Source organism: Phragmites australis, chromosome 3, assembly GCF_958298935.1.
Source record: "Phragmites australis chromosome 3, lpPhrAust1.1, whole genome shotgun sequence".
Taxonomy (NCBI): domain Eukaryota; kingdom Viridiplantae; phylum Streptophyta; class Magnoliopsida; order Poales; family Poaceae; genus Phragmites; species Phragmites australis.
Window position 1 is genome coordinate 6,813,998 of NC_084923.1, and position 12,756 is coordinate 6,826,753.

A 12,756-nucleotide genomic window follows, 5' to 3' on the forward strand; every position below is an offset into this window, starting at 1 on the left:
GCACAAGGTTTTCATATACAGGTAACTAAAAACCGGTATAAATATTTCAAATGTACATATGACCTTTAGAAGATAAGATGGGTTAAATCATTGGACACAAATTTGAGCTGCGGTTCTAAGTTAACCAATTACTATTTGTGTCCAATGTGGTTCTAAGTTAACCAATTACTCCATAAAAAGTTCAGTCGAGAATGCATATCGGTTGAAGTAAAAGACAGATGCAGGTAGCGCCGGCTGAGGCATACAGTGATACATGGGATACCAAAACACCAGGAGCGAAGCTAGGTTGTGGTATCGCACCAAGGTAAATCAATATTTTAGTACTCCCAGGTTTGCATAACAAGCCAGCTCAGTTCTCGACTCGTTTAGCTTGTTTAATATAATGAGTAGAAAAACTAATTCGGTTCGGCTCGTTTGGCTCGTGAGCACGTCGTTATTTTTTTTTAAAGAGAGCAGCTCATTATTAGGATAAAAATAATATAAACATCTATTAAAAATATATCGATAAAATCATATAATAATAGTAATGATATCTACGAGTATAGTACTTTTTGCATAATTTAATTAGAGTTATAATTATTGTAAGCTGAATCTCTTCTAAAAAATTTTCAAACTCACATGTAGCACAACAGCAGACAGATCCACCTATATATGTTCTGCTATTGAAACAAAACATTCCTAAAAAAAATTGAAACAACGTTCCCCATATATCCGTTTATACATGCTAAGTCTAAATGAACGATCGATGGGAGGAAAAAAAAGATAAGAGATACATTGTAATGAGGAACTGACCAATAAAAAGTTAAGTAGGCTGGTAAGGAGCCTCTTCGTCGAAGATGAAGATGACCAATAAGTAAAATGATGACTACAGTGAAAGGAAGAGATATGATGCAGAAGATGGCTCTAGCTCGTTTGGCTTGCGAGATGTTTGCGAGTTGACTTATTATCTAAACGAGTTAAAACTCTGGTCCAGCTCATTAGATTTTGGAATGAGCCGAGCTAGACACGAGCTGAGCTAGCTCGCGAGCTACGAGCTTTTCGTCTAGCCTTAATACTCCATCTGTTCATAAATACTTACCATTTTAACTTTTTATGGTCTTTGATGTACAATTTTGACAATTATTTTCTATTAAAATATAGTTATAATATCTAATAAAAATATAATATTATATAAATATTTTTCAAGATAAATCTGTACATATGATTTTCATATTTTTAACTAAATATTCCAGAAGTTATTGTCAGTTAAAGTTTTAAAGTTTGATAATATCTTAATCAAAGCGATAAGTATTTATATCAAGAGGTAATACTAATTATTTTATTTTGACAACATATGTACTAGGATAAATTAATCTTTATAACCAATATTTATTTTAAATTATGTAGTTAACACCACCATTAATTAAATTCTAGGTTCGCTCTTGCAAACACCCTCGCACTACGGAATGCCTTGCGTTCGTCTGCCAAGTCACACTTGGTAGGCACCCACCACTAACTAGAATAAGGGGACAAGAGGCTTGCGATGAAGTCAAAGCCCTTGCGAGCACTCTTTCCTCTTCTTTCGCGCTCGCAAGCTCTCCCGTGTACGTAGGTGACCACACCCAACAAGGAAATGCAACGGATATCCCCACGGAGAGTTGCAGAGGTGTTCGGCCTCGCCTATAAATGGGAGACCACGCAAAGATCATTCCATGGTCCCGAACGCTTAGCTCTCCGTATAACTGAACAGAGCAGAACAATCTCCGTATAACTAGATCGACCGCCTCCCAGTCCTCCACTGTCTACTTGCACTGACAAACACCTTGGTTTCTGCAGGGTAAAACACTTTCTGTCTGAGCTAGCGCCTTGCTTCTTCGCAGACCATCTTATGATTGCCAAGACATGTTTAAAACAGTTGCGTTGTTGTCGATGCTTACTGCAGATCGATTTCGTGCCGAGGGAGAATGAAGGTTAACAATCTGATGGAGAAACTGGTGCTCTGGTTTCTATGGATTGCTCTCCTGCAAGGTATAAATAAAGCTTCTGCTTCAGCTCACCAGCTGGTTCGTGTCGATAAATGGAGCGCTAGCTAGCTAGCTCGTGCAACAAGAGAACATCTACAAGTTTTTCATGTGACCATTCATCGGAAACTCTATAGAAAGATCGGCTTACTCATTGCATGGTTGCATTCTCTGTCTGCAGGTTGCATGGTGAAATCTCTTCCTTACGATTATTCAGCAACCATCCAGGTAATCGAAGCCTCTGCTCCTACGTCCTTTTGCTTTCGCTTGCCCAGCTCCTGCGTAGTACACCGTCGTGGTCCAGCAGAAGCTTCGCCGGCGGGCCGGCCGGCCGGCATACCTGCTTAGTTTAGCAAATAATCATATAGTATTTGGCTGGGTTTATCACAGGCCGCACGATAATCAACCGCACGCAATGCGTTTCCGCTGCGAGTTAAGATGGAATTCCCATTCCCGTTCCCATGTTTACTTGCCCGTGCGTACGCTATATGCTTTCCAGTGCCATGCACGACAGCGGCCGGCGCCGCCGCTGCGCCGTCGAGTGTATTTACGTGTCATATAAGCTACCCCAAGCTCGACAAATATGCACACGTCATTTAATATTTTAATAGATACTGATAATTTAGTCGTTAGCGTCTGAACTCCCGGTGATCTCAGGTGCACGCATGCATGTGTCCATAGCAAAGCAAAGCATCTGCGTATTGCCAAGAGATCAGATGAACATGACGTACTCTTCATACGTGCTTTCCTCAAGGATTCCGAATATGCGAGAATGCAATTGCATCTGCCAAATGGATTAGTTGAATAAACGGACAAATTAGTGATCGATCTCCGGTCATGTCATGTCATGTCTGTTAATTGATGATTAGGCTACTTGTTTAGCACTGTTAATGAGGTGATTAAACTGCTTTGTTTAGTATTGATGCATTGGCTGAGTTGCGGTGCACATTCTGAAACCTGACTCCATGGATGCATGCTTGCAGTGCTTGCCGGAGCCGCTGGAGCCTCAGTACGGTGGCGGCATCCTCCGCAACGCCGACTTCAGCGCCGGCCTCCTGGGCTGGTCGGCGTTCGGGTACGGCAGCGTCTGCGAGAGCGTTTCGGCGGCGGGCAACGGGTTCGCCATGGCGCTGAACCGGACGCTGCCGTACCAGAGCGTCAGCCAGAAGGTGTACCTGCAGAACGACACGCACTACACCCTGTCTGGTACGATCGATAGCTAACGCTCCAAATTACGGTGCCCGTCACAAGTGATTTGCAATTTATGGGGCTGAAGCTGAGCCCCGTCGCGCGCGTGCAGCGTGGTTTCAGGTGAGCGACGGAAGCGCCGACGTGCAGGCGATCGTCAAGATCGCCAATGACTTCATCCACGCCGGTGGCGTCGTCGCCAAGGCCGGCTGTTGGTCCATGCTCAAGGGCGGGCTCACCGCCGCCTCTTCGGGGCCTGCTGAGCTCTACTTCGAGGTAAGAATCGATTAAGCTTCATCATTAGTTCACGGAGACGACCAAATTTTGCACGAAATGACCGAGATTTACGTGCGTGCGCAGAGCAACGCAACGGTTGATATATGGGTGGACAGCGTCTCCCTGAAGCCGTTCTCCAAGGACGAGTGGACGGCGCACCGCGCCGAGTCCACCGTCGCGGCGCGCAAGAAGATGGTGCGGCTTCAAGCGACGGACTCCTCGGGGAACCCGCTCGAGGGCGCCGCGGTGTCCATGGACACCGTCCGGAATGGCTTCCCGCTGGGCGCGGCCATGAGCCGGTACATCCTGACCAACTCGGCGTACCAGACGTGGTTTGCGTCCCGGTTCGCGGTGACCACCTTCGAGAACGAGATGAAGTGGTACAGCACGGAGCCGGTGCCGGGGCGGGAGGACTACTCGGTCCCGGACGCGATGCTGGCGTTCGCCAAGTCCAACGGCATCGCCGTCCGTGGGCACAACGTGTTCTGGGACCAGCCGAGCCAGCAGCCCGGGTGGGTGCAGTCGCTGCCGTACCCGCAGCTGCTGGCGGCGGCGTCGCGGCGGATCCGGTCCGTGGTGTCGCGGTACGCCGGGCAGGTCATCGGGTGGGACGTGGTGAACGAGAACCTGCACTTCAACTTCTACGAGGGCCGCTTCGGGTGGGACGCGTCCACCGCGTTCTACGCCGCCGCGCGGCTGCTGGACGCCGGCTCGGCGCTCATGTTCATGAACGAGTTCAACACGCTGGAGCAGCCCGGCGACATGGCCGCGCTGCCGGGCAGGTACCTGCAGCGGCTGCGCCAGATCATCGCCAGCTACCCTGAGAATGGCGCCGGCATGGCCATCGGCCTCGAGGGCCACTTCACCACCCCCAACATCCCCTACATGCGCGCTGCGCTCGACACCCTCGCCCAGGCTGGCATCCCCGTCTGGCTCACCGAGGTCGACGTCGCCGCCGGCCCGTCTCAGGCGGAGCACCTGGAGGAGGTGCTGAGGGAGGCGTACGCGCACCCGGCGGTGCAGGGGATCGTGCTGTGGTCGGCGTGGCAGCCGGAGGGGTGCTACGTGATGTGCCTCACCGACAACGAGTTCAACAACCTGCCGCAGGGAGACGTGGTGGACCGGCTCATCGCCGAGTGGCGGGCGACCCCGCGGGCCGGAGCCACGGACGCACAGGGCTACTTCGAGGCTGAGCTTGTGCACGGCGAGTACAAAGTCACTGTCAGCCACCCGTCGCTCAACAGCTCCGTCTCCCGGAGCATCAAGGTCGAGCTGGGTTCGGGCAGTGATCACTACTTCATTGACGTCCAGGTCTAGACCAGCTGATTCTTCAAGTGCTAGGTGCAATGCAATATTTCAGTCAGGGCTTCGGAGATCACGTTATTGTACTGTATGCCAGATAAATTACCTGCTATTGTATTGTGTCAGAATTGTGTAAGCTTAGAAGCTTAGCCGTTCATGTATCAATTTTCACCTTGAAAAATTACAGTGAAAGGCAAGTACGCAAATATAAAGGTCATTTCTATTCTACACCTGAAGATTCCCAAGTGAAATATGTTGGATTTAGTCTCACATCATCGAAAATTGATTACAAAGAGTATGTATGATATAAAAAGTAGGTCTCAAATCTATTAAGCTAGTCTTTTAGGTTAAATTGACGACTTTGATCGTGACTCTGGTTAGATATATGTGTATAATAGATTCATTAAGATTGTTGACATAACGTTGGGTATGCGTGTATAATAGACCAATTAAGACCTATGCTAGTGTAACGTCCCGAGCTCGAAAAATGACTTAGGCCACTCACACGTCGAATGAATTATACCTACATAATAACTCTTTTACGCTTTCGCCCTCCCTTCGCAAAAAGGTTCCAATATAAGTTATTATGCTTCTAGTGGCTGACTATTTAAGTTGGTTCAACTCTCTTTCAACTCACGATACCGGACTAAAGTCCTGATGCTACAGTATCATGACGCTGCAGTACTCATGCGCATGCACACCGACCCACCAAACCACTCTGTGTTGGACTAGGATATCACATCTAAGGACACCAGCTCATGGTATAGCGAGTTAAGCTAGTCTGTTGTGCACCCTAACAAGTGGTACCAAAACCTAAGATTGGCAAAACCCGAAACATCTTCAGGGTCGTACTGTTACAGGTGTAACCAAAACGTCTCTAGGGTCACACAGATTATGTGTGATGGAGGAGATTGTTAAATTTAGTTCTACATCAAAAATTGATGACGGAGGAACATGACATAAAAAAATAAAAAGTCTCTCACCTATCAGGCTTGTCTAATGGAGACCTAGGGTAGGGAAACCAGCTGTGAGTATAGCGAGCTGGCCAGACTCCTGAGCACCCTAACAAAATATTCCATGCTTCAGCTTATCATCCATTGGCTTTGGCTTCAGGTCAAAGTTAGCTGCGGCCACTTTGATGCTTCTTGTTCTCACATGAAGTTATTTTTGCTGAAATGAAAGGAGAGGCAAAAATCATTTCCCCTCATTTAAATATCAACTCTTGAGTACTTCGTTTTTAGATGACATCATCTCCACTCATGATTCTGACCTCTATTATTTTTTAGTAAGTCTACTAACCAAAGAGTTGATGTCATCTGGACTGGAAGCAAACAAGCATGATCACGAGTGAAACAGAGACAAAACAGAAAAGGGAAATATTTCCTTGCACGAGTTCTGTCGTGTGCACAACACACACATCCTAAGTTCCAAACTGAGTTGCTTCATATGCAGCAAAACAAATCCACGTCTCACTCCACACGCCTTAAAACAATGTTAATCTACTACTCTACTTAACATAATAACATTAAATCACCACGACAAAGAGGGAAAAAAGAAAAGCACAAACAACAGCCTATAGTCTGATACATCACCAGATTAAACAAGAAAAAAGATGGGAGAGAAACAATTTGATCCTACCAACTTTGTCAAGCACCAGGTTGTCGTGAAGCTTTGACAAAGCCGAACTTGCCAAGCACTGCTGTTGTTTCCTCCCTTGAGCTGCAAATTTGTATTTAGTGTCAAAGATTTCATCTAAACTTTGCGTTAAAAACGGTTCCATGCTTTAGCTCAAATTGATGAGAGGGATTTAATTAAAGTTTTGTGGACTTGATATCACTATTGCTGCTTACCTTCCATCTCTCAATATTTTGTAGACTCCCGGTGTTATTAGGTCAACAATTGTTGAGCCAGCACGTCCAGAAGGAAGTATTCCACCATCAAAGACATATGAACAATGTGGCCATAAATCCTCGAAATCTTTGACACTGACACTACTAGGCTGTCCGCTTAAGTTGGCGCTAGTAAGTGCAAGTGCACTTCCAGCACCACGGGCAATGGAGCGTATAAAATCCAAATCTGGCACACGAACTCCAATACTATCCAAGCCAGGATTAAGTGATCCCTCTAATATGCTGTTTTCACCTATATGTAAACAAATAACAAATAAAGAGTATGTTCAAACACCTCATGCTGCTTTCAAGAAAGATGTGGGTAAAACTCTAAAAAATGGAAGGGTATCCACACCTCGTTTCAGAACAACAGTGACAGGCCCAGGAAGTAGATTATCAAGCAAGCCATATGGCAAGTGATCCACTAAAGCAAACCGTGATATGTCTGAGACATCAGCAACACAGATTGCCAAAGGGCGTGTTTGTATGCGCCCCTTGATATCATATATGTGATTAACTGCCCCTGCAGAGCTGTCATGAAGAGCACTTCTTAAAAATGAACCAATGAATGAATAACGCAAATAGAAATGCAGTCAAAGGTGCTGAGTTCAGGTGGACGTTTTGATGTCTTGATCTATGTCACAAAAACTTTGTCTATTTGTGCTAAACTGAATATATTTATTTTCTCTTTTGCATACACTTTTATTTCAGCAGGTGTGCCGCTCATGTAGTTTCTTTCATTTTGCCCATACTGGTGCTTATAAACTGTTTGTTCCAAACGATTTGTAGATCCTTTAATAAAAGAGACATAGGGTTTTCCTCGCCGGAAAGAAATAACTGCAGTCAAAGACCTCCTAAATGAAATTCTTATCTTGAAAGGGTGAAAAAGTCCTTCTAACTTTTAACTGTAGATGAAAAGCAAAATTCAAAAGTAACTAATGAAAGTTCTGAAATGTTTGTGGATTTTTCGTTGACTAATTTATATGGGTACAGATTCCCCATAACTTGATTCTGGAGTTGTAAGCGCTTTTGGATCTGCTGTGCTATAGAATCTCAGCGCATCACTGTAGTGTGCGCTGATTTGTTGTCAACATGAAAACAGCAGGACAAAAGAAAGAAAGCAATACGTTAAAATTCCTGCACAACAGGGAAATAAAAAGACACTAACCAGGCATCACAAGCAAACCCGTATATTGTATCTGTGGGCACCGCGATCACTTTCCCTCTGCTGATTGCATCAGTTGCTTTCACGACATGATCTTTCGTTGCTGGGAAAATGTTTTCTGCCTTGGCTTCCATTCTGTGTGCCGTGTTTTCTGACACCCTAACTGAGCAGGACACTACAGACCTTGTCTCATGTTGAGAGGATAATCTGCTTACCTTTACAAAGCTGCACAAAACAATTGTGTCAGTACCTCACGTGGTAATCCAAATGAAGATTCCATAACGCTTCAGTAAAAGAAACACATAATTCTCCTGTGCGCTAAAAAAATCTCCATGAATAGCAAACAGTATAAGCAGAAAGTCTCAACCAACCAAGTAAGTTTGAAGAGACTATTAAAGTGGTGTGCAATTATTTAGCAAACCAAAAAAAAAAATTACTAACGCCCCCCCCCCCCCCCCTCCATTTTTTATGATTAAAGAAAACACAAAATATTATTGCGCAGATACAGTTGATAATAGATTTGCTATCACATGATTTACGTCCAGATAAAAGAACGAGGGGGATGCGACTTTTAAATTGGTTTGTATTTATCTTACATTGGCAAACCAAGAAAAAGGGCAGAAAAACAAAGTAATTAATCGATAAGGTCAGACCACCTGGAACAATGTTTTTTTTAGCTCATGCGCACAAGCAAAACAACTCATACTAATCTAATACATGCCAAATCCGGCGTTTCTATACAAGAACATAATTGACAATCTCTTAAGCATGTGAAAGAGAGAACCAAAAAACGAGCGCATCAATTAGGGAGCAAGCAGAGAAGAATCGGAGGACCTCCGAGCCAGCGGCTGCCTGGTGGACGGAGGACGAACCAGGGGGAGCCTCTCCCCGGCCGCCTTCGCGCACGCCTTCATCTCCCCTCTCCTCTTGCTCCCCTGTCCGCCGCCGCGAGAGGAGCCCGGAAGCGAACCAGCGGCGGAGGAGCAGGAGATGACGAGTGCTTTCGAGAAGGGGTCAAAACGAGTTCGGCTTGACTATATCCGAGTCTCTCTGACGACTGGGCCCCGCCGCTAATTCCTAGCCTACGTGAGCTTTGCGAAACGAATCGTCTCGGCATCTCGCGCGAACTAGGGTTTAAGCGCTACGGGACGCGGCGGCGGCGGCCGGTGGACAGCTGAGATGGCGGAGGCTGCCGTGAGGTGCCTCCGGGACGGGCGCCTCGACGGCGAGCACGCGCCAGCGCTGGCCGTGGAGGGCTCCCTCCAGTGCTGCCCGCTCGCCGCGGGCGCGATGCTCCACGTCGCGGCCGCCCTCGCCTCCCAGATCGCCGCAGGGAAGGCTCAGGCCAGGTATCGTTAGGATCTTCACCTTCAGGTGCTTATGGTTTGGTAGATTTGGCTGGTGATGTTAATTTGTTTGGTTGTGAACTTGTGGTGTTGCAGGGGGCTGGTTATTTTGGCCTTTGATCGGAGCCCGGAGGTGTACCTGGACTTCATGCGGCGGCGCGGCCTTGATTCAAATGCTTTGGATCGATGGTATGATCTCATAGAAACATTTCTAAAGAAAATAGTGTTACTTGGACACGAACACCGGTGCCGATATCCCAAGCCTACTCTGATTTGAGGGTCCGAGTTGGCAAACCTGACACAGGAAATGTTACTGGGACATGGACACAGGCCTCCAAATCCGACTTCAGCAACTTTTTTTAGGAAACAGGTGTTCTGATAATACTGAAAAAAGAGCATTGGAGCAGAATAGGCATATGAAAAATCTGAGATTGATTGTAAAATCAGAGCTACTTCCCTATCTGAGTGTTCTAATGCATATCCGACATTACTTCTCCTTAAACGTAGATCAGACTTCATGCTTATATTAATTAATTTTCTGGACAGCGTGCTTACGCATTTACATTGATGTTTAAAATATATTAATAATTTTTATTTTCTATTTGTCTTGGTTGGATCTGAACTATTGTTGTCTCAACATGTGAACAATAAGATTTGGAAGGACTCTTTTGGTGAGGAAAATACCAAATGGAATTGTGGGGACCACTATGCAAAGAAATTCAAAGTTCATAAATAATACACTCTCATTTCTCATTTGCAAATTAGAATTTGGCAGTTTGGCACGTCACCTCAGGGTGAAACGATATTCACTATATTGTCACATTGCTTGTAAGTGTAGAGTGTATTATGATTGGTAAAATGTGCACGAACCTGCAGTAACTTTAAGAATTTTTACATGCATTTAACAGTGTTCGGATATTGGATTGCTATTCAGACCCACTTGGATGGAAGCAGAAGATTCATAATCAGCAGCGTCAAGAGAACAGTAGAACACAGACCACAACAAACAAAGAGAACATTACTGTTTTTAGAAATGTAAAGGATGTTGAAAAATTAATGTACTCCACTACTGAACTTGGAGGAGGTATTATCTGATGTGGAGCATTTTTTACTTGTAAGTGTTCCTTTGGTTACACCCTATTCCTTACCTGCTTATGCCATGGATGTCAGGGTTTGAAGGAGAGGGCAAAACATATTTTTCTATAGCTGTTGACTCGGTAAGTACTACTTACTTCTCCGTGAACCTTTTTGTGGGTGGAAACAATACTTGGGCCTTGTGGCTCAGATTTTATATAGTAACTTTGTTTCCCCATATATGAAATTGGCTTCCTACAGATATAGCTGCATTCTGTTGAAGATTATTTTTATTGTCCATGTTTAGTTATCCATGGAACTGTCTGGCTTTGATATGGCAAATGAAGTTTACCTTGCAATTTCTGGAAGTACGAGACAAAATTAAACAGAACATATAGGCTTGTACTTCAATGGTTTTGTTATTAGAGCTCAGTTATTATTTGGTAGGTTGTAGTTTCGGTGAAGTACCATAGCATATCTGGAACTATCAACTAAAGCATTCATATCTCACAAACAACCAAGCTGAATAACATCATTTGAAAGTCTGTTGGCTCATTGCACTTATATAATACTTTTACTCTTTTTTTTATGCTTAACACCAAACATCCTTTATGTTACAAACAACCAAGCTGAGTAACATCATTTGGAAGTTTGTTGGCTCATTGGACTTGTATAATACTTTTACTTTCTTTTGATGCTTAACAACAAACATCCTTTATGGTATTTCAGATTAGCTCTATGTTAAGGCATGCTTCAGTGCCATCAATTTCAGGTCTTCTTAGTAATTTTCGAAGCCATGGTAATTGTTTTTTCTCTTTTGTTCTATCTTCCATGCATGTTATAGTGCAACTTAAACTTATTTCAAATAATGACACCTAAATGACTTCAAGTATCAGTAAAGTGCAGTAATGTAAATTTGTCCTCATATCGCAGATCAAGTATCATCGATCTTTTGGCTAATGCATTCAGACCTCCATGAACCCAAGGTGCCCCGAGCATTTCAATGCCTTTCTACTATGATTGCTAGTGTGGAGCCAGCACTTGTAGATCCTGTGTATGGAGAAAGTCCTGGAAACATGTCTTTCCTTGAGCAAAATTATTCAAAAGCAAAGATTATTGTGCGCCTTAAACGACGAAATGGACGGGTGAAGCACCTTGTAAGGCTCCCAGTTACTTCAATGCCCCCCCCCCCCCCCCCAAAAAAAAAAAATCCATGCCATGAACAATGTGGGTTAATACTTAGTACAATCCCTACCTGTGCAGTATGAGGACTTACATGTTGAGGGAAATGATGTCAAATTTGTCTCTGCTCCTTCTGTAAGCACAGAAGTGAACCAAAGTCTAGTGCCTAAGGTTAGTTTGTACACTCTAGAACTGTTAAATACTGTTAGGTACCGCATACATTTGTCGTTGTTTTGGTATACTGTATCAATATTGGTTTGTGAACTGTGATAAGTTGGTTCAACAGGTTCAGTTCAATCTTGAGCTGTCAGAAAAGGAGCGCAGTGACAGGGCTAATGTTGTTCTTCCTTTTGAACATCAAGGTAAATTTATAAAGTCAGGTTATTTTCCAAGTATCATATTAGCTTCAATTTAAGGTACCATTGGTTGCATTTTGACTCTGGGAGGTGCATTGATGATACATCTGGATCTAAGCTTTCGCACATTTATCTCAGGAAAGGGCGCAACTATTCGTATATATGATGGCCGCCGATCCCTAGCTGAGGCTCAAGGAGACCCGAACTTAACAGCACCGGCCCTTGTGAATGAAATAAAAGCTCCCGAACCTGGAACTGCGAAGGGTGAGATACATTACATTCGTGATTCAGATGACGAGCACCCTGATTCAGATGAAGACCCAGATGATGATTTGGACATATGAGTTCTAGCCAATGTACGCGCTCTTTACCATGGTGGCATGCACAGATCAATCCAAGGTAATAGAAATGTAATCTTTTGTGAGTTAGCCTTTTTTTAGTGTTTCTATGCTTCACCTTGTCAATTGGAAAAGGCACAAATCTTGAAGCACTAAAAAGATAATTCTTTCTTAAGAGTATGTTTGCACAAACCAACCTTGCCAAAATTTTGATAACCCCAAGAATTCTGTGTTTTTTTAATGGTTGCCAAAACTTTGACAAACCTATATCTGTTTAATTTTATTCTGATGTGTTCTTCGCCATTCTTTGGCCCGATTGTAGGTAACCGAAACCTTAGCAAAAAATCTGACTTGCCCAAGTTTGATAGGGGCAGGCATTAGAGGCCTAAATGACATGGATTGGAATTAGAGGCAGTGGTTGTCTATGCCCTTCGTGACTTTGTGTGCCTAGACTCGAAATATTGAAGTTTTTTTTACCAGTGCAAAGTGATGTCTGGTACGGCTGAAATACACAAGACGATTAAATTGGATGCATAATTATTAATTGATGACTTATTATATTCTACAGAACAGATTTCCTTTTTAAGTAGTTTTACAGACCAGCTTGAGCAACATCAGCAATACCAGGGCCCACCATCAA

At 44.2% G+C, this 12,756-nt stretch overlaps 3 protein-coding genes across 4 annotated transcripts; 2 read left to right on the top strand and 1 right to left on the bottom strand.

Moving 5' to 3' along the window:
* Positions 1–1,679: 1,679 nt before the first annotated feature.
* On the top strand, positions 1,680–4,978 carry LOC133910935 (endo-1,4-beta-xylanase 5-like). Its single transcript, XM_062353174.1, has 6 exons — positions 1,680–1,816; positions 1,922–2,007; positions 2,182–2,228; positions 2,984–3,206; positions 3,301–3,464; positions 3,549–4,978. The coding sequence occupies exons 2-6, from the start codon at positions 1,944–1,946 to the stop codon at positions 4,779–4,781; spliced, it is 1,731 nt and encodes a 576-aa protein (XP_062209158.1). The 5' UTR covers positions 1,680–1,816; positions 1,922–1,943; the 3' UTR covers positions 4,782–4,978.
* Positions 4,979–5,567: 589 nt separating this feature from the next.
* LOC133911843 (uncharacterized) lies at positions 5,568–8,793 on the bottom strand. Its single transcript, XM_062354271.1, has 6 exons — positions 8,655–8,793; positions 7,824–8,045; positions 7,011–7,186; positions 6,617–6,908; positions 6,405–6,485; positions 5,568–5,936 (listed from the first exon to the last, which is right to left on the bottom strand). Exons 1-5 carry the CDS (start codon positions 8,732–8,734, stop codon positions 6,413–6,415), a joined length of 843 nt encoding a protein of 280 aa, XP_062210255.1. The 5' UTR covers positions 8,735–8,793; the 3' UTR covers positions 5,568–5,936; positions 6,405–6,412.
* Positions 8,794–8,850: 57 nt separating this feature from the next.
* Positions 8,851–12,686, top strand: LOC133911842 (elongator complex protein 5). 2 transcript variants are annotated; one of them, XR_009908713.1, is made up of 10 exons: positions 8,851–9,169; positions 9,263–9,355; positions 10,075–10,250; positions 10,337–10,383; positions 10,970–11,039; positions 11,174–11,397; positions 11,504–11,593; positions 11,709–11,784; positions 11,917–12,177; positions 12,439–12,686. XR_009908713.1 is itself a non-coding variant. In XM_062354270.1 (9 exons), exons 1-9 carry the CDS (start codon positions 9,000–9,002, stop codon positions 12,120–12,122), a joined length of 1,152 nt encoding a protein of 383 aa, XP_062210254.1. In that variant the 5' UTR covers positions 8,851–8,999; the 3' UTR covers positions 12,123–12,381. The 2 variants fall into 2 exon arrangements, 1 of the variants encoding a protein (XP_062210254.1); XM_062354270.1 differs by lacking the exon at positions 12,439–12,686 and having other exon boundaries at positions 11,917–12,381.
* Positions 12,687–12,756: the final 70 nt, after the last annotated feature.

Excerpts from the sequence above, each read along its gene's own strand:
- LOC133911842 (XM_062354270.1), top strand. The coding sequence starts at position 9,000 with ATGGCGGAGGCTGCCGTGAGGTGCCTCCGGGACGGGCGCCTCGACGGC. Across the intron at positions 9,170-9,262 it reads GCAGGGAAGGCTCAGGCCAG|GGGGCTGGTTATTTTGGCCT; the intron begins GTATCGTTAGGA and ends GTGGTGTTGCAG. Across the intron at positions 11,398-11,503 it reads ATGGACGGGTGAAGCACCTT|TATGAGGACTTACATGTTGA; the intron begins GTAAGGCTCCCA and ends CTACCTGTGCAG.
- LOC133911843 (XM_062354271.1), bottom strand. The coding sequence starts at position 8,734 with ATGAAGGCGTGCGCGAAGGCGGCCGGGGAGAGGCTCCCCCTGGTTCGT. Across the intron at positions 7,187-7,823 it reads GGGTTTGCTTGTGATGCCTG|CTCTGCAGGGGCAGTTAATC; the intron begins GTTAGTGTCTTT and ends TCTTCATGACAG. Across the intron at positions 6,909-7,010 it reads CACTGTTGTTCTGAAACGAG|GTGAAAACAGCATATTAGAG; the intron begins GTGTGGATACCC and ends GTTTACATATAG.
- LOC133910935 (XM_062353174.1), top strand. The coding sequence starts at position 1,944 with ATGAAGGTTAACAATCTGATGGAGAAACTGGTGCTCTGGTTTCTATGG. Across the intron at positions 2,008-2,181 it reads ATGGATTGCTCTCCTGCAAG|GTTGCATGGTGAAATCTCTT; the intron begins GTATAAATAAAG and ends CTCTGTCTGCAG. Across the intron at positions 3,207-3,300 it reads CACGCACTACACCCTGTCTG|CGTGGTTTCAGGTGAGCGAC; the intron begins GTACGATCGATA and ends GCGCGCGTGCAG.